This window comes from Chiloscyllium punctatum, chromosome 49, assembly GCF_047496795.1.
Source record: "Chiloscyllium punctatum isolate Juve2018m chromosome 49, sChiPun1.3, whole genome shotgun sequence".
In the NCBI taxonomy this organism is placed as follows: domain Eukaryota; kingdom Metazoa; phylum Chordata; class Chondrichthyes; order Orectolobiformes; family Hemiscylliidae; genus Chiloscyllium; species Chiloscyllium punctatum.
Window position 1 is genome coordinate 55,521,987 of NC_092787.1, and position 23,819 is coordinate 55,545,805.

The window sequence follows — 23,819 nt, forward strand, 5'->3', positions numbered from 1 at the left end:
CAATGAGTTTGTAGTGAGAATACTGAAGCACAGTCACATCATTAGTGGCACGAGAATTACAGAGAAGGAAGAAAATTTTCCATTTCTCGGTGGTTCAGAATGAAGTCGTCATTTTATGGACTCTGCAGAGATTCATAATGACAAAACAATATGGAATTACTCAGTGAGTTAAGCAGCAATTGGGGAAAGAGTTAGCATTTCAGGTCAATGGCCTGACATCAGAACTTTTTGATAAAAAGCCAGCAATCTGAAATTCTGGGCCATATTTTCCAAGCATTGGCAATCATAGTCAGATTGAAACTTCACTCCAACTCTTATCTATGTTAAGGAGGAGTTCCACATTTCTAACAGGAAATTGCAATTGGGCTTTTTCAGAAGTGTGGAGCATAGTTTAATTTTGACAGGTCCATTGTATTGCAAGATAGTCATGGGATGTCAAACTGTGCCTCCTTTTTCACAATAGTGTTCACATAATCTGTAATTTAAACGTTCAGCATCCACAGACAGGCACTTTGGCAGCTCCTGTGAAAAGTGACATAATGGGTGCCAGTTGTACAGAGTGCCAGGGATAGGGTATCAGAATGCAGGTTGGGCAGGAGGCCAGGAAAATGATGGAATGTATATAGGGTAGGTTTGGGTGGCAGGAATATCAGGATCAGTGGTGTGGGACTGGGGATGGAGGAGAGGGTGTGCGCTGTGTGGAGTGTTGGCTTTTGGGAAGGTGTCAGATCTGGTGGCGTGGAAGAGGATTGTGTTAGGTGGTGGGGGAGGGGGGAAGGGGAGGCAGTGCAAGTGGATCCCAGAGGGAGGGTGTGTAAGGAATCAGGGAGGCCTAGTTGAAGGGGGAGGTGTGGTGAGTTACGGTCAGTTCAATAGTTGCTCAGGAGTAAGGCAAGGTTTCTAGCTGTCCAAATTTTCCTGAATAACTAACTCCTTAACAGCGGCTGAAGCCTCCAATTTCTCCAACTTGGATGGATACTTTTGAAGAGCTCCAGACACAGGAGAACTGCTGATCTGAATCTTCAATTTCCTCAGAGTCTGCTATGCTGGGGACTCTACAGTGTCTGACCATACAATGACCATGTACACTGCATCCCTCTGGCTCTCAAAAACTCCAGGCCAATCACTCTGTTTCTCTTCCACATAATTTACCTGAATCTCTTGAGTATTTGCAGCATTTTCTCATTTTTTTTTCAGCAAGCCAAACGTGGATTGGATAAAAAGATCATTTTTGATTCAGGGTGTAGGTTTGCTCGCTGAGCTGTAGGTTTGATATCCAGATGTTTCATTACCTGGCTAGGTAACATCATCAGTGACGACCTCCAAGTGAAGCGAAGCTGTTGTCTCCTGCTTTCTATTTGTCCTGGATGGGGTTCCTGGGGTTTGTGGTGATGTCATTTCCTGTTCGTTTTCTGAGGGGTTGATCGATGGTATCTAGATCTATGTGTTTGTTTATGGTGTTGTGGTTGGAGTGCCAGGCCTCTAGGAATTCTCTGGTATGTCTTTGATAAGCCTGTCCCAGGATAGATGTGTTGTCCCAGTCGAAATGGTGGCTTTTTTCATCCGTGTGTAGGGCTACAAGGGAGAGAGGGTCGTGTCTTTTTGTGGCTAGCTGGTATTCGTGTATCCTGGTGGCTAAACTTTCTTCCTGTTTGTCCTACGTAGTGTTTGTGGCATGGAATTTTGTAGATGATGTTGGTTTTGTCCATGGGATGTACTGGGTCTTTTAAGTTTGATAGTTTTTGTTTGAGAGTGTTGGTGGGTTTGTGTGCTACTAGGATTCCGAGGGGTCTTAGTAGTCTGGCTGTCATTTCTGAGACTTCTTTGATGTATGGTAAGGTGGTTAAGGTTTCTGGCTGTGTTTGGTCTGCTTGTCGTGGTTTGTTTCTGAAGAATCTGCGGACTGTATTTTTTGAGTATCCGTTCTTCTTGAATACGTTGTTCTCCTCCGTTTTCCGAAGTTTGTCTGTGCTGCAATGTGTGGTGGCTCGTTGGAATAGTGTTCTGATACAGCTTCATTTGTGTGTGTTGGGATGGTTGCTGGTGTAGTTAAGTATTTGGTCAGTGTTTGTCGGTTTTCTGTATACGCAGGTTTATAGTTCTCCGTTATCCTTTCTTTCGACTGTGACATCCAGGAATGCGAGTTTGTTGCCGGTTTCTTCCTCCTTGGTGAACTTTCTGCCTGTGAGGGTGTTGTTGATAATGTTAAATGTCTCTTCTATCTTGTTTTGTTTTGTGATGACAAAGGTATCATCTATGTAGCGGACAATGATTTTTGGTTTGATGGTTGGTAGGGCTGTTTATTCTAGTCTCTGTATTACCGCTTCTCCTAGTAGCACACAAACCCACCAACACTCTCAAACAAAAACTAACAAACTTAAAAGACCCAGTACAACCCATGGACAAAACCAACGTCATCTACAAAATTCCATGCAAGGACTGCCACAAACACTACGTAGGACAAACAGGAAGAAAGTTAGCCACCAGGTTACACGAACACCAGCTAGCCACAAAAAGACACGACCCTCTCTCCCTCGTAGCCCTACACATGGATGAAAAAATCCACCATTTCGACTGGGACAACACATCTATCCTGGGACAGGCTAAGCAAAGACATACCAGAGAATTCCTAGAGGCCTGGCACTCCAACCACAACGCCACAAACAAACACATAGATCTAGATACCATCGATCAACCCCTCAGAAAATGAACAGGAAATGACATCACCACAAACCCCAGGAACCCCGTCCAGGACAAACATATAAATAAAAAGCAGGAGGCAACATCTTCGCTTCACTTGGAGGTTGCCACTGATGATGGTACCTAGCCAGGTAATGAAGCATCTGGATATCAAACCTACAGCTCAGCGAGCAAACCTACATCCTAAACCTCAATCTGAGCTACAAACCTTCACAAACCTTGCATCTTTTTTGGTCTCCAAGCAATGGACCAACCTGGGTTGGAGAGGGGATAGGGTGAGGGGTGGCAAAGTGAGAGGGTAATAAGAGATGGGAAATAGAACCAGTGCGAATGTTAATTTTCCACACCATGTACTTCTGGATGTTTTGATTGGCCATTTAGTGTTTTTAGCATATAATTATGAGAGGCTTAATAGGTACATATGCCATCAAGATTGAGATGGAAATGTTCTAAACTTATTTTAATACTCAGTCTAGTCAATGAAGAAAGGTAATTTGCATCTGCTCTGAACTCAGGGCCTAAATGTCAGCTATACATTCCTGATTGGATTTTTTTAGTGACTATCTTAGATTGATGACCTCTAGCCATGCTCTTCCTAAAATTTGGAAACATTCTCCTTGGATCATTTCTACTCAAACCTTTCACAATTTTAAAGACTTCTTTGCTCCAACTTTCAGCATTTTTCAAGAGACACACTTTTCCCATCCTTTCCTAATATGTGTACTGACGGATTTCTAGTATCATTCTTCTAATTCTTTCGTTATTTGTTCACAGGATGTGAACTTTGCTAGCCAGGCTAGTATTCCTTGCCCATTCCTAATTACCTTGTGAGGAGCTATATTTTTGAAGCACTGCAAAAATCAAGAAATGCTCTTAGGAAGGGTTTTCCAAGATTATGACATAGCGTCAATCAAGTATTTCCAAGTCAGGATGGTGGATAGTTTGGAGGGGATGTTCCTATGTGTTTTTCCCTTGTCCTTCCATGTAGTATAGGTCCCATGCTTAGAAGGTACTATGCAAAAACCTTGATGAGTTTCTGCAGGGCATTTTATAGATGGCGCACACTGCAACCACTGTGCTTCAGTGGTGGAAAAAATGAATGTTATAAGGTCATTAATGGAGTTCCAGTCAAGCAGGTTGCTTTGATTGGAAGGCATCAAGCTTCTTGAACACTGTTAGAACTGCACTCCTCTTGGCAAGTGGAGAGCATTCCAACATATTCCTGAGTTGAGCCTTGTAGACAATGAACAGGTTTTATAGGAATGTGAGGGTTGGGGAGCTAATGGTGGTTAGGAAGAAAGTTAACTACCACAGAGTTCCTGTCCTCTGACCTGATCTAGCAGCCATAGTATTTATGAGACTGATCCAGTTCCGTTTTTAGTCACTGGTATCTTCCAAGAGGTTGATTAAGGTTTAGTCATGGTAATGCCAATGAATATCAAGAGGAGCTGATTATATTCTCTCTCATTGGATATAGTCATTGTTTGGCACTTGCGTAGTTTGAACATTCCTAACCACTTATCAACCCATGCACATCCAAGGCCTTGCTGCACTTCCATATGAAATACTTCAGGATTGTCGGATTTGCAAATGGTGTTAAACATTATAAATTTATCAGCAATGATCACCACTTTTGAATGTGTGCTGGATGAAGGGTCATTAATGAAGCAGCTGAAGATGACTAGGCAAAGGAGTCTACATGGAAGAACTTATTTGGTAATGTCCTGAGACTGAGGTGATTGAATGAAAGCACAACCATCATTTCCAGAAGGTATTTGATAAGGTTCCACATCAAAGATTACTGCCAAAGGGAAGAGCTCATGGTTAGGGGGTAATGTATTAGCACAGAGAAAAGATTGGCTGGCTAACAGGAAGCAGAGTGTAAGCGTAAATGTGTCTTTGTAGGCTGGCAGGATGGCATAAGTGGTGTGCCGCAGGAGTCAATGTGGGGCCTCAACTCTTTTCAGTTTATATAAATTGTTTGGATTAAGGTATGGTAAGGCATGGTAACTCAATTTGCTGGCGACACAGAGATAGGTAGGAAATGAGTTGTGAAGAGGACATAGAGTCCTATATAATTTATATAGATAGGTTAAGTGATGTGCTAGTATCTAGGACAAACTTTTCCATGTTGGCAGAAAGAATAAAGGTGAAGCACATTGTCTAAATGGTGAAAGGTTGTAAAGCTCTAACATACAGAGAGATCTGGATGTCCTACTGCATGAATCACAGAAGATTACTGTTCTGATGCAGCAAATAATCAGGAACGAACATAAGACCATAAGACCATAAGACATAGGAGTGGAAGTAAGGCCATTCGGCCCATCGAGTCCACTCCGCCATTTAATCATGGCTGATGGGCATTTCAACTCCACTTACCCGCATTCTCCCCGTAGCCCTTAATTCCTTGTGACATCAAGAATTGACCAATATCTGGCTTGAAGACATTTAGTGTCCCAGCCTCCACTGCGCTCCGCGGCAATGAATTCCACAGGCCCACCACTCTCTGGCTGAAGAAATGTCTCCGCCTTTCTGTTCGGAATTTACCCCCTCTAATTCTAAGGCTGTGCCTACGGGTCCTAGTCTCCTCACCTAACAGAAACAATTTCTTAGCGTCCACCCTTTCCAAGCCATGTATTATCTTGTAAGTTTCTATTAGATCTCCCCTTAACCTTCTAAACTCCAATGAGTACAATCCCAGGATCCTCAGCCGTTCCTCATATGTTAGACCTACCATTCCAGGGATCATCCGTGTGAATCTCTGCTGGACACGCTCCAATGCCCGTATATCCCTCCTGAGGTGTGGGGCCTAAAACTGAACACAGTACTCCAAATGGGGCCTAACCAGAGCTTTATAAAGTCTCAGTAGCACATCGCTGCTTTTATATTCCAACCCTCTTGAGATAAATGACAACATTGCATTCGCTTTCTTAATCACAGATTCAACCTGCATGTTTACCTTTAGAGAGTCCTCGACTAGCACTTCCAGCTCCCTTTGTACTTTGGCTTTATGAATTTTCTCATCGTTTAGAAAGTAGTCCATGCTTGTATTCTTTTTTCCAAAATGCAAGACCTCGCATTTGTTCACATTGAACTTCATCAGCCATTTCCTGGACCACTTTCCCAAACTGTCTAGATCCTTCTGCAGCCTCCCCACTTCCTCAGTACTACCTGCCTGTCCACCTAACTTCGTATCATCGGCAAACTTTGCTAGAATGCCCCCAGTCCCTTCATCCAGATCATTAATATATAACGTGAACAGCTGTGGCCCCAACACTGAACCCTGTGGGACACCACTTGTCACCGACTGCCTTTCCAAAAAAGAACCTCTTTCCCAACTCTCTGCCTTATGTCAGACAGCCAATCTTCAATCCATGCCAGCAGCTCACCTCGAACACCATGGGCCCTCAACTTACCGAGGTTAGGCTAATTGGCCTATAATTTTCCATCTTTTGTCTTGATCCTTTCTTGAACAATGGGGTTACAACAGCGATCTTCCAATCATCTGGGACTTCCCCTGACTCCAGTGACTTTTGAAAGATCTCAACCAACGCCTCCGCTATTTCCTCAGCCACCTCCCTCAGAACTCTAGGATGTAGCCCATCGGGGCCAGGAGATTTGTCAATTTTAAGACCTTTTAGCTTTTCTAGCACTATCTCTTTTGTAATGGCAACCATACTCAACTCAGCCCCCTGACTCCCTTTAATTGTTGGGATATTACTCATGTCTTCCACTGTGAAAACTGATGCAAAGTACTTATTAATTTCTCCTGCTATTTCCTTACCTCCCATCACTAGCCTTCCACCATCAGTTTGAAGTGGCCCAATGTCTACTTTTGCCTGTCATTTGTTTCTTATGTATTGAAAGAAACTTTTACTATAATTTCGATTATTACTGGCTAGCCTAGCTTCATATTTGATCCTCTCCATCCTTATCTCTCTCTTTGTTATCCTCTGTTTGTTTTTGTAGCTTTCCCAATCTTCTGATTTCCCACTGCTCTTGGCCACTTTATAGGATCTCTCTTTTTCTTTATTACATTTCCTGACTTCCTTTGTCAGCCATGCTGTCTAATCCCTTCCCGGATAATCTTTCTTTTCTTGGGGATGAACCTCTGTACTGTGTCCTCAATTATACCCACAAACTCCTGCCATTTTTGCTCTGCTGTCTTCCCTGCTAGGCTCTGCTTCCAGTCGATTTTCAACAGTTCCTCTCTCATGCCCTCATAATTAACTTTATTTAACTGTAACACTATTACATCCAATTTTGCCTTCTCTCTTTCAAACTGCAGACTGAACTCTACCATATAATGATCGCTGCTTCCTAAGTGTTCCCTTACTTTAAGATCTTTTATAAAGTCTGGTTCATTACGGCACAGTGGTTAGCACTGCTGCCTCACAGCGCCAGAGACCCGGGTTCAATTCCCGCCTCAGGCGACTGACTGTGTGTAGTTTGCACATTCTCCCCATGTCTGCGTGGGTTTCCTCCGGGTGCTCCGGTTTCCTCCCACAGTCCAAAGATGTGCAGGTCAGGTGAATTGGCCATGCTAAATTGCCCGTAGTGTTAGGTAAGGGGTAAATGTAGGGGTATGGGTGGGTTACGCTTCGGCGGGGCAGTGTGGACTTGTTGGGCCGAAGGGCCTGTTTCCACACTGTAAGTAATCTAAAAAAAAATCTAAATTACATAGCACTAGGTCCAAAATAGCCTGCTGCCTTGTGGGCTTCATGACAAGCTGTTCCAAAAAGCCATCCTGTAAGCATTCCAAGAATTCCTTTCTTTGGACCACTGGTAACATTATTTACCCAGTCCACCTGCATATTGAAGACCCCATGATCACCATGACCTTGCCTTTCTGACATGCCTTTTCTATTTCCCGATACATGTTGTACCTCTGGTCCTGACCACTGTTAGGAGGTCTGTACATAACTCCCATTATGGTTTTTTTGCCTTTGTAGTTCCTCAATTCCACCCACACAGATTCCACATCATCCGACCCTATGTCATTCAGTGCCATAGATTTAATTTTGTTCTTAACTAACAAGGCCACCCCACCCCCTCTGCCCACCTCCCTGTCTTTTTTGATAAGTTGTAAATCCTTGGATGTTTAACTGCCAGTCCTAAACCCCCTGTAACCATGTCTCTGTGATGCCTACCACATCATAATCATTCACGATGATCTGTGCCGTTTGTTCATCTATTTTGTTACGAATGCTACGAGCATTCAGGTAAAGTGCCTTAATGGTAACTTTCTTATCATTAGAGATATTGGAATTCATGAGATGTCCTAAGTTATCCTTCCCTTTTGTTGCATTCCTAGTCTGCCTCAAGCTTAAATCCACCTGCGTACATGTTATCCTCCTGCTTATCTTTCCATTTAACTCCATACTCCCTGTCGTTTTCACTTTCCCTTCCCCCCAAATCAGAAGTTTAAAGTCCTACTGACCACCCTATTTATCCTCTTCACTAGAACATTGGTGCCAGATCGGTTCATTTTTATGGTCATTTAAGCGGGCATTGGACAAGCATATGGAGGTTATTGGGCTAATGTAGGTTAGGTAGGCTTTGGTCGGCGCAACATCGAGGGCTGAAGGGCCTGTACTGCGCTGTATTTTTCTATGTTCTATGTTCAGGCGGAGACCGTCCCAACGGTACAGCTCCCCCCTGTTCCAAAACTGATGCCAATGCCCCATGAAATGGAATCCCTCTTTCCCACACCAATCCCTTAGCCACATGTTTACTTCCCTAATTTTCTTATCCCTGTGCCAATTGGCACGTGGCTCTGGCAATAATCTGGAGATTATAACCCTTGAGGACCTGTACTTCAATTTCCTTCCTAGTGCTTGATAATCCCCAAACAGGTCCTCCATCCTAGCTTTGCCTATGTTGTTAGTCCCAGTGTGGACCACAACAAATGGATCCTCCCCTCCTACTCCAATATCCTTTCATATTGGAATGTTATGTTTCTTTTTAAGGGGAAGTGAATACAAGTACAGGGGAATTATACTTCATTTATACAGGGCAATGGCGAGACTCCCATCTGGACTACTGCATTCAGTAGTCATTGAAGTTATAGAAGGTTTATTAGGCAAATACCTGGAATGAGGCTAAGCCTGTATCCTCTGAAGTTTAAAAGGTTCAGAGTGACTTATTTGAAATTTATAAAATTCTGAGGGGACTTGACAGGGTGCATATGAAAAGGATGTTTCCTCTTGTGGGAGAATCGAGAACGAGGGATTATAGTTTAAAAATAAGGGTTTGTCCATTTAAAAGCAGAGTTAAAGAAAAAGAAACATTTTTCTTGCAAAGAATTGTGAGTCTTACAAATTCCCTTCCTCAAAAACCAATGGATAGAAAACTTGTAGATTTTTTTGAGGCAGAGGTAAATAGATGTATGACGATCAAGGGGATGAGAGAATTTCAGGGGTTAGACAAGAATGTAGAGTTGAAGCTAAAATTAGATCAACTATGATCTTATTGATGATGAAGAGGCTTGGAGGGCCAAGTGACCTACTTTTGTTCCTTGTTTATGCGTTCATCACCCTTTTGTGCTTGGTAAGACTCTAACCAGTGTAGACTTTAACTCCCTGATCTGCAGTGACTTCAGTTTTGCTTGAGCTTCTTGATGCCACATAAAGTCAAGGATGCCACATGATGTCAAAGCCAGTCAATCTCACCTCAGCTATTTTCCATGTATGGATCAAGGCTGCTATAACGTCAGGTGTTGAACGCCCTTGGAGGAAGCAAAATAAATCTTCTGCACCCATGTGCCTTTATATCCTGTTAAGATAGTGACCAGAACTGCACATTTTACTCTTTACTGTGATCTAAACAAGGCTTGATACAACTACATCTTAAATGTAATAATTTCAGTGATAACCCTGCTAGAAATCAGGAAAAAGCTTTATTTGGTTTGTTTTATAGCCTCGCCAACCTGTGATGCTACATTTAGTGAATGGTGTATTTGTACCTAGGTAGTTTAATCTGCTGCACACAGACGCACACCTTCTAATTAATGAAGCAGTCCAATTCTTATTATCGCCTATATATCGCCTCATATTCATCTTGACGGAACTCCATTGAAGAGGTTAGCATTCCAACAACTTCTGCAATGTAAGATTTGAATTTTAGCTTAACTTTTATTAAAACAAAAGATAAACCTAAATTGTAACATCAGATAGAATTGATGCAAAAATATTGCATTCTGAAATGGGGCATTCCCTCCGTTATATATTAACATTACAATGCCTGATGTTGGTCCTGTCTTTTTTTTTCAAGACAATAAACCTGTCAGGTGTTCATTCTCCACGTGATTCGCCTCCCATACTTTTCCATCTTACCTATCAATATATCCATCTATTCCTTTGTCTCATCCCCTGGATTGAATTTCATTTTAATTGCATCTATGCTAATCAACTTAACAACTCCACGCCAAAGCTGGTTAAAGTATATTTGCAATCCAAGTTACCATGGCAACAATGACACTTTAAAATCTAAATTATGTTCGCTTTTTTATAAACAGTAAACGTTTTTAGCTGCTTCAAAAGGTATCCAACTAGGCATATAATGGGCTAGTTAAACACACTTTTGAGTTAAAACAGGTACACCCACACATCAAATCTCAAATTAACCTGTTGTCCCCACCACAAAAAGGCTTCAATTGAACTATTGTCATAAGCTGCCCCTTAAATATAACCTAGCAATAAAATAAAAAATAAACAATCTGATGTGATTGGTAGTGCGATATCCAAGCATGATATCATTGTGTATGATAAAAATTCTTTCCACCATGTTTTGGAATCTGTGTGAAATAATTTATAGTCTGCAGAGATTAGGTGAGTAACAAGTTAATGTGAGATATTCAGGTGATAATGTGTGTTATTCATGTCAGAGTGCAACATTTTTCAAATGCAACAGGAGAAAAGGAAAAGCTTGTTTCAAACAAAAAGACTAGAAACAATATATAAACTAGAACATATTGTCAAGGCTGAGTTATTGCTTCTGAGTTAAAATATTGCAGGTTCAAGTCTCACACTTGGTTGACCATCCAGTGTAGAAAAGGGAAGTGCTATACTGTCTTTTGGATTGAGATGTTAAACCTAGACTCTATCCTTTCAGATGGGCTTGACGCTGTTTCAAAAGAAAATAGGAAAATTATCGCAACTGTCAAGCCTAACATTAATCCCAATCAATGTCACTAAAACTGAATATATAGTCACAGAGCTCACTGTACACAATTTGAGTGCCACACTTCCAATAGTTCAACCATGACAACACATTAAAAGTATCTCTTTAGCTTTAAAACATGTTGATACATAGTGAGTTGGTGAAAGGCCGAAAGTAAATTTATGTCTTTTTTTCTTTCTTTTATGATTGAGAGAGAACAAAATACAATGTCTCTGGATGACCATGTTTATTGATGCAGTTTAGTTTTGCAATGAATTTTTGATATTATGATGCAAGATAGCTGCAATTACTTTGGAAAACCAATTTGCGTCAACGTTTTTGCAGCAGTGAGAGATTTTCTGAAGGAAATGGGTCCATTCCACTTTGACTTTGCTTTGCTTATACTCTGAATTGGAACTGGTCTAAAACCATTATAAGAACTACTACAATTGATAATCTGATCTTTTTTTAATTTATAAAGGAAGAAAAGTGCTGACTTGATAAATGTACATGTGAGGTCCTAAACTCTTAATCAGAAGCAAATGTTTGAAGCACACCCAAAACCTGATATATTCAATAAAAGTGCCTAATATTACATAAATGATCTGAATCATAGCCATCTCCTTCACCACATCTCTCAGTTAAATCCCAGTATTATCTATTCCAGTTCAGTAAAAGCACAGAAATGTTTTTTATTACAATTATAATATTAGACTAACTTACAAAAAATGGCTTTGATTCCCAGGAGAAAAATGACATTTTTCAAACTTTCAATATTATCTAATTAAATCTCATTAGAGTTTAATACCTTTTTGACAATTTTTCACTAAGTTCAAAGAGAGCTAATGGGACTTTTTTTTTCAAATGTTGTTGTTCGGCTCTCACTAATTTAAATACAGATAAAGAAAACCAATTAACTTGCAGTCAGTTCTGCCCTAACGTGTATTTCTTAAATTGGCTTTAATGTAATTGAAGAATTTAGATATTATTTGTAGAACATGAACTTTCCTTAACTGCATTGGCTATAATGTGGTTCTGGCCCCATTAGTTTAAATGGTGCGGCTATTCGCGTTTTTCTTATAACGAGAGATTGCACAAGAACCAATCTATTGCATTATGTCAGAACCGACTGTATCTCATTCATCCTTCTGTAGAAACCTCTGTTCATACCCAAAATCAACTACTTCATGGCAATTCTAAAGTGCACTCATCTGTTCCCCTATCCAGAAAATTGTTACTGGAATCATTCTTCGTGTGAAGAAAACACATTTCCCACATGGGACTTGAACTTGCCTTGTACTTCTTTATACATGTGCCACTTTCTCCTACAGCTTCATTTTATAGTTGAAACAGTACACCAGATTAACTTTCGCTTTTCTGCATTTTATGAAGTTTATTCTCACTTGCTACTTTATAAATTGAAGAGTCCTGGTTTTATCAATCTTCCCCAATGACTCAGTCCTCCCATATTAAAGATTACCTCTGTTGCTCATCCTGCACTGTTTCATGGCCATTTGTTATCCATCTAATTCAGAGATGTTGCAACCAAGCCGTGTTCTTGTTGAAGGGTAGGTTGGCCTATCTCACCATTTTCCTTTATATACTATATATATATATAAATATTTGCTTTAAAAGTGTTATGCTGATGAATTAGATTAGAAGCCTGTAGCGTCTACGTTAAATTGTGGATTTATAGGACAATGTCTTCTTGGTCTGTAAGTTAGTAAGTTCTACCTGATATGATGAGAATGGATCTGAAGCACAGCATTATCTTAACTTCGCACCGAGTGACAATTTTAATCCAGAAAGGTTGGAGAATTGTTGATGTGGGAAATAGAAATTATTACTCTGATGAAGCAGGCTATCACTTTTTTTGGTAGGGAGGTAAGAAAAAGCTCATATATGGTTTTCCTTACCTCTTCAGTCCCTCCACTTCAGCTATGAGGCAGGGCATTGTATATTGTCGGGCTAATGATTCCTGGAGGCTGTCATCACAGCCCTCTTTAACATCTGCACATATGGGATATAAAAATGTGTTGGAATTGTCACTGCAATTAATGTAAAAAAAAAACATTTAGAAGCTAAATAGACTGGGGCTATTTCCCTGGAGCTTCAGAGGCTGAGGGGTGACCTTCTCGAAGTTTATAAAATTATGAGGGCTATGAATAGGGTAAATAGACAAGGTCTTTTTTTTCCCCAGGGTGAGGGCAGTCCAAACCTAGAAGCCATAGGTTTAAGGTGACAGGGGAAAGGTTTGAAAAGGACCTGAAAGGTAACTTTTTCATGCAGAGAATGGTGCATGTATGGAATAAGCTGCCAGAGAAAGTTGTGGAGGCAGGTACAATTCCAACATTTGAAAGGCATCTGGATGTGGATATGAATCAGAAGTGTTGAGAAGGATATAGGCTAAATGCTCGCAAATGGAACTAGGTCAGACTGGGGTATCTGGTTGGTGCATGATTTGCACAGAAGGGTTTGTCTCTGTGTTGTATTACTCTATGACTCTACGACATGTGTACTTGCTAGTCTTCATTTTAACTCTACTTTCCTAGTGGCTCCCCATATCACTCATTCACTAAGAGACTAGAAATCTATCTACCTTGGTCTTAAATATATTCAATTATAGAACACCCAGGGCCCTTCAGTATGGAGAAACCCAAATATTCAAATCCGTTGATTTAAGAAGTTTCTCCTCATCTCAGTCCTAAATGACCAATCCATTATTCCTTGATGTTGCTCCCATATTCTAGGTGCCTCTGCCAGAGGAAACTACCTCTCAGTGTTAAACTGATAAATTAGAGCATGTATTTAATTTCCTCAGTGTCGTTGCTTGGGCTATTGTCTCATCCCAGGGACCACACCAGTGATATTGTTTTGCTGTCCCATCTCAAATGCAAGTGTATCCTTCCTTAAAAATAGAACCAATGTTCTCTATATGCATTCTCAACAAAGTATTGTAAAATTGCACCAAGATTTGTTCATTTGTGTGCGCCTTTGCAATAAAGGGCACAATGCCACTTGCCTTCTTAATTGCTTGTGATATCCATGTACCATTTGCCTTCCAAAGTTCTTGTTGTCCTGTCTGCATATATTCCAAGTCCCCCAAATATCACTTTTCAAATTTGATGCTTTTCACAAAAACAATTTGTTTATTTATTCTATCAGCGTAAAAAAATCACACTTTTCCCCATGTTATACTCCACTTGTCACCTTGTTGCTGATGCATTGGACCTGTCCATACCTCTTCGTAGCTTCTTTGTATCCTCTTTGTAACGTTTATACTTACCAATTGTATTGTGAAAATCTTAGATATATTATTCTGATTCTTTGCCTAAGTCATTAGCATGGATTGTGAATAGCAATGGTGTTCACAATGATTATACTCCATTGGTTACAACCTGCCAACTTGAAAATGCCTAATCTATCTCAACTCTTTGTTTCCTGTCTGTTTATCAATCTCTGATCGACCAAACATATTAAATATTAAATTCAACTCCATGAGCCCAAATCTTACAAAATAAACTTCTGGCAACTTATGGAATGCCTTTTGGAAATCAAGGTTGACACCATCTACTGGTTTCCCTTTATCTACTTTGTTTGTTGCATCCTCAAAAAAATCTAATTTGTCCAACATAATTTCCTTTCATAAAAGCATGTTGGCTTTGTCTGACAATTTTATGATTTTCTAGGTACTTTGCTAATACCTCATTAATAACAGATTCCAGCATTTCCCCTGATTTCACTCTTCCTCCTTCCCTGAATAGTCGTTGCTACATTTGTAAACCTCCAGGTGGGTAACTGCAAATCAGACTATTCAGTTCTCAATTATGTAAATTAACAGACTGCACTGTCCTGATCAAAAGCATAGATGAGCTTATCTCTACTTGTGCAGATTATCGGACAGGGTTAGCAAGATAGAATATTACTTAAAGCAAGCAATGTATCTTGTCTCTTCCTTTCCCACTGAGGGACACCAAGGCCAAACACACAGTGTAATATTTTCTCAAAATAGCAAGACCTTTGCTCATTTACATTTCAACCAATATTTCTCACTGCATTTGTCATCCATTTCTTATGCACTTTCAGTTAATGAATTGCAAACACTAACTTTGAATGGAATTCATCATTCCTCTATTACTCTTGTTGTATTACTTCAAATTTGATTCTATAAATTGGATTAGTTGCCATTAGTTCTGATTATCTTAATTTCCATAAATGTATTTAATAGTGGGAAAAGAGGAGAACTGGGATTATTGATTATCTGTTTGCTTCTACTTTCATTGGGTTTGGATATTGCAAGCTAGCATTTGATGCCTAAATGTCGTCAGCTTTCAGAAGTTGGCAAATCACTTTCTTATGCCAATGCAGTCAGTTTACTGACAGTAATACTGGAAATGGAATTCCGATATATGATCCCAGAACAGGTGGAGTTTAATTCAGATTGAGGTGTTGCATTTTGGTAGGGCAAATAAGGGCAGGACATATACACATAATGCTAGGGTCCTGGAAAGCATTGCTGAATAATGAGACCTTGGAGTGCAAGTTCATTGTTCATTCAAAGCAGAGTCACAGGTAAACAGGATAGTGAAGAATGTGTTTGGTACAATTGTCTTATTGATCAGTGCATTGAGTACAGGAGTTATGATATCATGTTTTGGCTGTACAGGACATTGGTTAGGCCACTTTTGGAATAATGCGCTCAATTCTGGTCTCCCTGCTGTAGGAAAGATATTGTTAAATTTGAAGTGTGCAGAAAAGATTTACAAGGATGTTGCTGGGGTTGAAAGATTTGAGCTAAAGAAAGAGGCTGAATAGGCTAAAGCTATTTTTCTTGAAGCATCAGAGGCTGAGGGGTGACCTTACAGACGTTTCTAAAATTATGAGGGTTATGGATAGGGTGAATAGCCAATGTCTTTTTCGCAGGGTATGGAAATCCAAAACTGGAGGGCATGGGTTTAAAGTGAGAGCAGAAAGCTATAAACTGGACCTATGAGGCAACCTTTTCACACAGACGGGGTGCATGTATGAAATGAGTTGCCAGAGGAAGTGGTGGAGGCTAATATAATTACAACATTTAAAAGTCATCTGCATGGGTACATGAATAGGAAGGATTTAGAGGAATGTGGGCCAAATACTGGTAAATGGGACTATATTAATTTAGGATATCTGGTCATGATGGATGAGTTGGACAGAAGGTTCTGTTTCCATACTGGACAATTTTCTAGCTCTACTAATTCCAAGATAGGATGGTGTCTGGGTTTGGGGAAAGGAGCTTGCGGGTGGTGTTATTCCCATATGTCCTGCTAGACAGTAGATGTCATGGAGTTGGAAGGTGTTGTTGAAGGAGACGTGATGAAGTGCACTTTGCAGATGGTACACATTCCAGCCACCACGCAGCAGAGGTAGAGGGAGTCAATGTTTAATTAGTGGATTGAATACTTATCAAGGGGGCTGCTTTGATATGTTAAGCTTCTTGAGTGTTGTTAGAGCTGCACTCATTGATGCATATTGAAAATCTTCCATCATACTAGTTACCTGTGGCCTGCAGATGGTGGTTAGGCTCTTGGAGTCAGGAAGTGAATTACTCACCACAGGTTTCACTCTGAGCTGTTCTCATTGCCAGAATATTTATTTGCTAACCTAACTAAGTTTCTGGTCAATGGTACAACTCAACCCTACCCTACCCCCCCCACCCCCAAGATGTTGATAGTGGAGAATTCAATTAAGATAATGTCATTGAATGTCAAGGTGTGGTGGCTAAACGCTTTCTTACTGGAGATGGCCATTGCCTGGTACCATTGTAGTGTAAATGTTACTTGTCATTAATTAGGCCAAGACTGAATATTATAGGGTCATGGGGATGTATAGCATGGAAATAGACCCTTCAATCTAATTGTCCATGTCGACCAGATGTCCTAACCTAATCTAGTCCCATTTGCCAGCACTTGGCCCATATACTTCTCAACTTTTCCTATGCAAATATCCATTCAGATGCCTTTTAAATGTTGTAATTTTACCAGCCTCCACCACTTCCTCTGGCAGCTCATTCCATATACACACCACCCTCTGTGAGAAAAAGTTTCCCCTTAGGTCCCTTTTAAATTTTTCCCCTCTCGCCCTAAACCTACGCCCTCTAGTTCCGGACTAACCCACCCGATGGAAAGGACCTTGTTTCTTTACGCTATTTCTTCCCCTCGTGATTTTATTAAACCTCTATAAAGTCACTTCTCAGCCTCTGGTGCTCCAGGAGAAACAACCCCAGCTTTTTCAGCCTCTCCCCATAGCACAAATCCTCCAACTGTCCATGTCTTGCTGAATGTACTGACTTAGTATCTGAGAAGTTGGAAGTGGTTTCAAATGTGTGCAATCATCAGCGATATTTCTGACTTTATGATGAAAGGAAAGTCGTTGATGAAGCAACTGAAGATGCTTGGGCCCGGGGTAGGTATTGTAATCACAGGCCCTGGCGTTACTCCTGGTCTAGGCCCCTGGCCGTGCCCTCATTTCCCAACCCCAAAAAGGTTACCCCACCCACAAACAGAGCACAGCAAGCTCCCTCGAACCCCAGGCTTCAGTTGTTGAACTTTGATTCATACCCTTGTCCCAGGGCATGGTTGGGTTCAGGACACTAACACAAGGCTCTCCTGTAATGGTGTTCTATCACTGAGATGATTGACCTCCAACAACCATAACTATCTTCCTTTGACCTAGATGTGACTCCAATCTGTGGGAAGTTCTTCCCCTTGTTCGTTCCAGTTTTGCTGGGACTCCTTGATGCCACACTTAATCAAGTACTTTCTTGATGTCAAGGGCAGTCATCCTTCCTTCTCTTGAGATCAGCTGTTTTGTCTGTGTTTAGATTAAGGCTGTAATGACTAGAGTAGCTTAATGGTCTTAGCAGAAGCCACACTGAGCACCAGTAGGCAGGTTATTGATATGTGTGGGCCCCTTCATAGCACTATTGCATGTTCCACCACTTTACTTCTGCCAGAGGAAGTGGTGGAGGCTGGTACAATTACAACATTTAAAAGGCATCTGGATGGGTATATGAACAGGAGGGGTTTGGAGAGAAATGGGCCAAATGCTGGCAAAAGGGACCAGATTAATTTAGGATATCGGTCCGAATGGACAGAAGGATCAGCTTCCATGCTGTACATCTCTATGATTCTATTACTCTCCTGATGACTGAGAGAAGGCTGGTGGGTCAGCAGCTGACTGGACTGGATTTGACCTGGTTCATTTGTGGACAGGACATGTATCCCTACTTACTGGGAACTAAAAACCGAAAATGCAGATAATGGAGAGCCAGTCAGCCAAATAATGACACTTGTCCAGTCTGTTCTCTCTTTAATTCTCATATGCATGTTACCTCACCTCCACCGCTCCCCCCCACCTCCCCCCACCACCACCACCACCTAATTGGCGGGATTTAGCAGTTTCCTCCTGGCGAAATCTTAAATATACCCAAATTTATTGCCACCGCGACTCTTTTTCGAGATTTAAATCTAATTCTCACTGATGGTTGCAACATCCTCTAGAACTTGGGAGTGTGTCTTTTGTATTTCAATTAGAACCCCATTTAGGTGCTGTATCCCCCATCTTTTGGAGGCTTTGCTTAAAGTGAATAACGAAAGAGCAAATGAACAACGGAAATTTAAAAAAAAGTGCTGGGAACATTCAAAAGTCTCGCAGCCTCTGCGGGGAGAGGAACGGATTACGTTGTCCTGAAACATTAGCTCTCTCCATAGACGCTGGCACTGTTGAATCTTTCCAGTTCGTTTTAATACAAAAAAGAGAAAAAAAAACTGCGGATGCTGGAAACCTGAAACAAACAGAAAAGAAACTCAGACAGAAATTGCGAGAAAAATCAGAATTAACGTTTCGGGTCAAGTGAGCCTTCCTCAGAAGAAACGCTGCAGGTCTAAAGAAGTCATGCCGCACTCGAAACGTTAATCCCGTTTCTCTCTCCACACATGCTGCCAGACCTGCTGAGTTTCTCCAGCAATTTTTTTTGTCTCTCTTGCTCTTTGTGACTGTTTCAGGTTTTCAGCAGCATCGGAATGGAGAGAGAAATTCTCAAACGTTGCTGCGTTTTATGATCGGGGTATTCAGCGAGAACTCCCAGTCCCGCTGCCAATCGTGCAGTCAATCGGCAACTTCCAATAAAGCTGTGTGCGCGTCTATGTGTGTGAGTGAGCTGCGCGCTGTATATCAGGAGGAGGGTTTAGCCTTCTCTCTGGGGAGGGGCTGTTGTTCGGAGAGGGGTGGGGGGGGGGGTCAGTCAGGAGGGGCTTGCCCCCGCCCTCCTTTCCCTGAACCTTGTGACCGTCTGAGCCTGCCCGCGGTTCCACCAAGGGAAAGCACATCAGAAAGTGTGTGGGCTGGAGTCCATCAGTCGGAGCTGTGTGTGTGTGTGTGTGTATATCCAGAGCGGGAGAAGGGGTTAAAAAAACAGGACGTTTCCCACTCACCCTGGGGGGCTGGGTTTCTCATTGTCTTGGGGGAAGAGGCCACCAACCGGGGAGGGGAAAGGTTTGGAGAGTCATGGTGAGGGAGTGAAGACTGGATGTCCCTTTTTTCTAACGGGTGACCCAAACAGGGAACCCTCCCGTCATGGCCCGGAGACCCTCTCTGGTTGTGTTGTGGTTTGGATGCAACACGCCCTCTCCCTTGCTCAGAGACAGCGTCCTGTGCCCGATCTGTCCCCCTGTGACCCGAATTCAAATACTGCTGTGACTCTCTGCTCTGGACGGAGCAGATGTGCAGTCCCCGGGTCGCAAAAGAGCCGATCCTGTTATTGTTCGCAATTCAGAACAAGTCTCCTTCCACGCGATTGAAAGAATCTGTGGTTACTGCAGTCGGTAAAACCCCGTCCTATCCTGAGCTGTAATCGCGGTTTGGACTCTTGGGTGTTTCAAAGAATCCGTTCTTTTTTTCTCTCTCTGCCGGGGTCGGGGAAATAATATTCACTGATGGTCACGCCTCACGCCCACGAAGCTCCCTCCCCCTCCCATCCCCTCTCACGCCCCCTAATCCCTGTCCTCTGTTGACCTGCTGCAGTCTCGGAGCTGGTGCTGCCTTCCCTGGCACTTTCCCTCCAAATATCCCCACCACGTCAAGTCTGAACCCTCCCGAAGCTCTCGAACACCTACCACCGGGGTCCCGCAGAGCCGAGAGCTGTTGCATAATGTGACAACCGTGAGCTGGTGAGACCCTAATCGAGGCGACACCGCCATCCAGTCTGTCGTCAGCGCTGGAGCCAGTGCCCTCGCTTTGAGCGGACGCCTGTTTTGACAACAAATCCCGCACGGGAGATACAAAAACAGTCTCGATTTTCCGATCTAAAGCCTCATTTTTTTTTGTTTTAAAGCAGCAAGCCCTTCAAAATAAGCAAACACGTTGGGGCGATCCTCGAAAGCTGTCCTGCGCAGCGCCTCGCTGAGTCTTTTAACCAGCAAAACAAAATCCTGACTGAAAAATCAACTGATCGCCTCCCAGACATTTACCAGCCGATTGTGAATGCCTTTTGTCAGTAAAATGTGTCCCCCAAAAGAAATCCAGTCTTACTTCGCTATTTCAAAGGGCAGTTTTATTTATTTATTTTTCTGGAGTAGGTGATTCCCTGACAGATTTTCAGTGAGCAAACTGACAGTTTCAGTTGTACGCTAACAAATAATAAAAAAAAGGTTCTCACACGCCGCCGACTTATCTGGCCACCCAATGCGAATCTAAATAGATCTAACGCAATATCAGAACAGGACGTGGAAGGTATGAGACTGTTCCTTAGAACATGACATCATTCTGCAAACGGATTCAGATCCCGTCAGCGTATTTTGTCACTGTACCGTATGAAAGGGGAGTGACTGGTCAGTCTGTCTGTGTTGTTTTTGGTGAGTGCAGCTAGCTTTAAGGTGCGCATTGACTGTTGTCGAACACGAACAGCATTCGCGCCAAGTGCTGAAAACACACGCGTTTGAGGGATGAAACACGGGAGAAATGTTCACAGCTCCGCGTGTGAAAACAGAGATGGGATCTGTGTGTGTGGTGTTTACAGGGTCTTAGCTGGTCTCTGCCGCACAACGGTGGGGGTGGAGAGAGAGGCCGGAGAGAGAGTCATAACGTGAGGGAAATCTTCACTGAGGGGGTGGGGAGGAGGCGCGATCCTTCGTTTCCCAGATAGTATCGCACGAACACAGACGTAAACAATAATGTCACATTGAAAACAGGATTACACACGCGATGAGATAACAGATCATCTCCCGACCTCCCAAATGATTCGGCGCATTAACAAGTCACTCCTGAGGCACTGACCTCAGGTTATTTTACAGATGAGATTCCCCCCCCCCCCCCCCCCCACAAAATTGAAGGTAATTTTAACGTTGTCGTATGACAGATCTCATACTTTATCGCAAAAAATAAGTTAACAACGCCAGGTTGAGAGTGCAAGAGAAAAGTCAGTTGCTTCAAACCCATGATAAACCGGGGAAGCTAATACTGTAAATCGTAAAACAACGTGCTGCATCTCAAACTTCATTCCATTATTTGTGGCTTAGATTAATGCATCGGAAAGGGGTCGAGAAATCTTCGCTCTGTTTATTTTGTGGAGCGCCGGGGAACAGCTTTTGCAGTGGTTGTGATAGTAAGTTCTGTGAGGGGTTTCTAAAAAATCATTTTCACGAGTTCAGGGCAAAACATTGTCCCCGGTGTGTGTGTGTGTGAGAGAGAGAGAGACAGACTGTGCGATCCTTTCAGTTAGGGATTACGCTCTCTGTTGGCTGCGATCGGGATCAAAGGCGCCGAGCACTTTCACTGTGAGCGCGGGCAGAACGTCGCGCCTCACTCAAAATTATATCTTAAACCATTCATAGAATCAGGATGCTTAAAGTGGCCCGGTTACGCACCGTGTTGGATGTGTGTGTATGTGTGAGAGGGAGGGGTATTAGCAATGGCTGAGAAAGTCACATCAGGCGAAAGATGTATTTTAGGACAATAAAAACTTTGATGCATACTGAAGGCACAGCATCCTATTCTTAACCCGGGGAGGTCTATCAAGGTCGCACTTTACAGAGTGTCACAATGACATTTAGGGTTAACTGGTGGATTAATAGATTTTTAAGTTCGCTGCAATTTTCAGTTCGGTTGAAAGACAGCGTTTCGCTTTAGCCCAGTGAGTCAAATCTGCTGAACACGTTTTCTTTAACAAATGGGAGATTATTGACAGAATATAAAAGCAGTTGAAACAAAACTTGTGTACAGAATAAAGCCGCGTGTTACCACTATGTAGGCGGACAAAGTTAGGTTGACATTTCTTTTTGTTTGTTGATGTTTTCTCCGACCGGCTGACACTTACCCACGATGACAGCCGGAGATCGCTGCCCGCCTTCAGGTCTGACCCTTACTTCCACAGTGAACCTCCGCCTGGGGAGCTCGGTGCTGGTTCGGAGGCGCAGCTGGTTCCCCTTCCCGGTGAAATACAGCAGTCTGGCCTGGCTGTGCTGCGGGTGGTGCTGGTGCTGGTGGTGCGGCGACGGCGGCTGCAGACGGGGAGGGTGCTCTGAAGATGCTGGGGACACTGCTCGCTTGCCACGGGGCAACCTCGTGCCACACGATCCCGGGGAGTCCGCCCCGGGGCCATGCCGGTGATCCTGGGCCATGAGGAGGGCACGTTTGGAGCGCCGGAGCCGGCTTGCCATCTGCCCGTCACACTCCGAGCCCACAGCCAGAGCTAAGAGACAGAGGGCGGGTAGCACACTACAAACTTGCATCTTCTCTCCAGGCAAGTCTCTCTCTCTCTCTCTCTTGCTCGCTCGCTCCCCTCTCAAATCTCTCTGCCCCTTACACACACTCTCTCTCTCTTTAGACGCTCTCTCTCTCTCTCTCTCGCTCGCTTACGAGTTTCCTCTTCTACCGCCTCAATCACAATGATCCGCTACAGAGTAACCTGTTTTCTTAATAAGACACGACCCCTTTTCTTGCCTCTCCCCCCCTCCCAAACACGCACTTGAAACAGAGATGGATAAACAAGAATATGCTAATTTATCAGCCTGCACCATTTAAAGCACCACCTTCTAATGTTCCCATTGATAGGATTCTAGTAACATTAAGGCTGACTAATCAATCAGTTTGAAAACATCCAATTTCCCTCCTGGATCCCAGCTTTTGGTGCCCTGACACGCAGAGACACACGCACACACACACAGACAGAGATTGGTGCTCACTTCAGACCTATGACTTTCTCCATTGAAAGATTCCGTCATAATTGCGAGTGGGGAAGTTAAACTTTATTTTAAAAAAATATATATTTAAAAAGTTTCTTTTTACACAAGTGTTTTAACCTTAGGTAACACCCAGCGATTCGTGCGACCGCCTGTAAAAACAGAGATGACGTTTAGCCCTTTTGCTTGCTTTGGGGATAGACTTTGGGGAAAATAAAGCTTCTTGTTAAATATTTATTATTTTGAATTCGCGCGTTTGCAGTTTTCGCGGCCCGGGACGGTGTGTGGTTTCAGATTGAGTTGTTTTAACCACAGGTGACCGACGAATGCTGCTGTCTGTTCTGTGTGTGTGTGTGTGTTTACATAAATTAATGTGTGATTCGGGACGAGTGCTCTCTCTGGGCTTTGAGGTGCACGCTAGCTCCTCCAGATGTTATGGCCTGGCAATTCTACTTCAAACACGCCGATCCTGGCCGGATCTGTGACGGCGCTTTCATCCGTTCGCGGGCAAGTTTCGGGACTGAGAGGAAAAGGGGCATTTTGCTCGGAAATGTTTGTGTGTGTGTGTGTTCTTTTTTTCAGGTGAAAGATCCTCTTGACTGAAGCCTCACAGTGGTGGGAGAGAGCGTCCGACCGGTGATGTGTTATCAGTAATTTTCCACCTGAAACTCATTGCCATGTAACGCTATTCCGATATAATGTACAAGGCGGCGAGAGAGAGTGAGCGAGAGAAACAGAGGGGAG

The 23,819-nt window shown here is 42.7% G+C and overlaps 1 protein-coding gene across 7 annotated transcripts in view; it reads right to left on the reverse strand.

Moving 5' to 3' along the window:
* The window catches only part of LOC140469200 (pappalysin-1-like), a 323,835-nt gene extending 300,830 nt beyond the window's left edge, over positions 1-23,005 (reverse strand). For 4 of the 7 annotated variants that reach the window (XM_072565489.1, XM_072565488.1, XM_072565487.1 and 1 more), the window contains exon 1: positions 22,211-23,005. In XM_072565489.1, the coding sequence (XP_072421590.1) occupies positions 22,211-22,625 (415 nt within the window). In that variant the 5' untranslated portion in view covers positions 22,626-23,005. Of the gene's footprint in view, positions 1-9,371; positions 9,395-12,776; positions 12,871-22,210 lie in introns of those variants that run through there. The other 3 variants (XM_072565491.1, XM_072565485.1, XM_072565490.1) reach the window with 3 other exon arrangements.
* Positions 23,006-23,819: the final 814 nt, after the last annotated feature.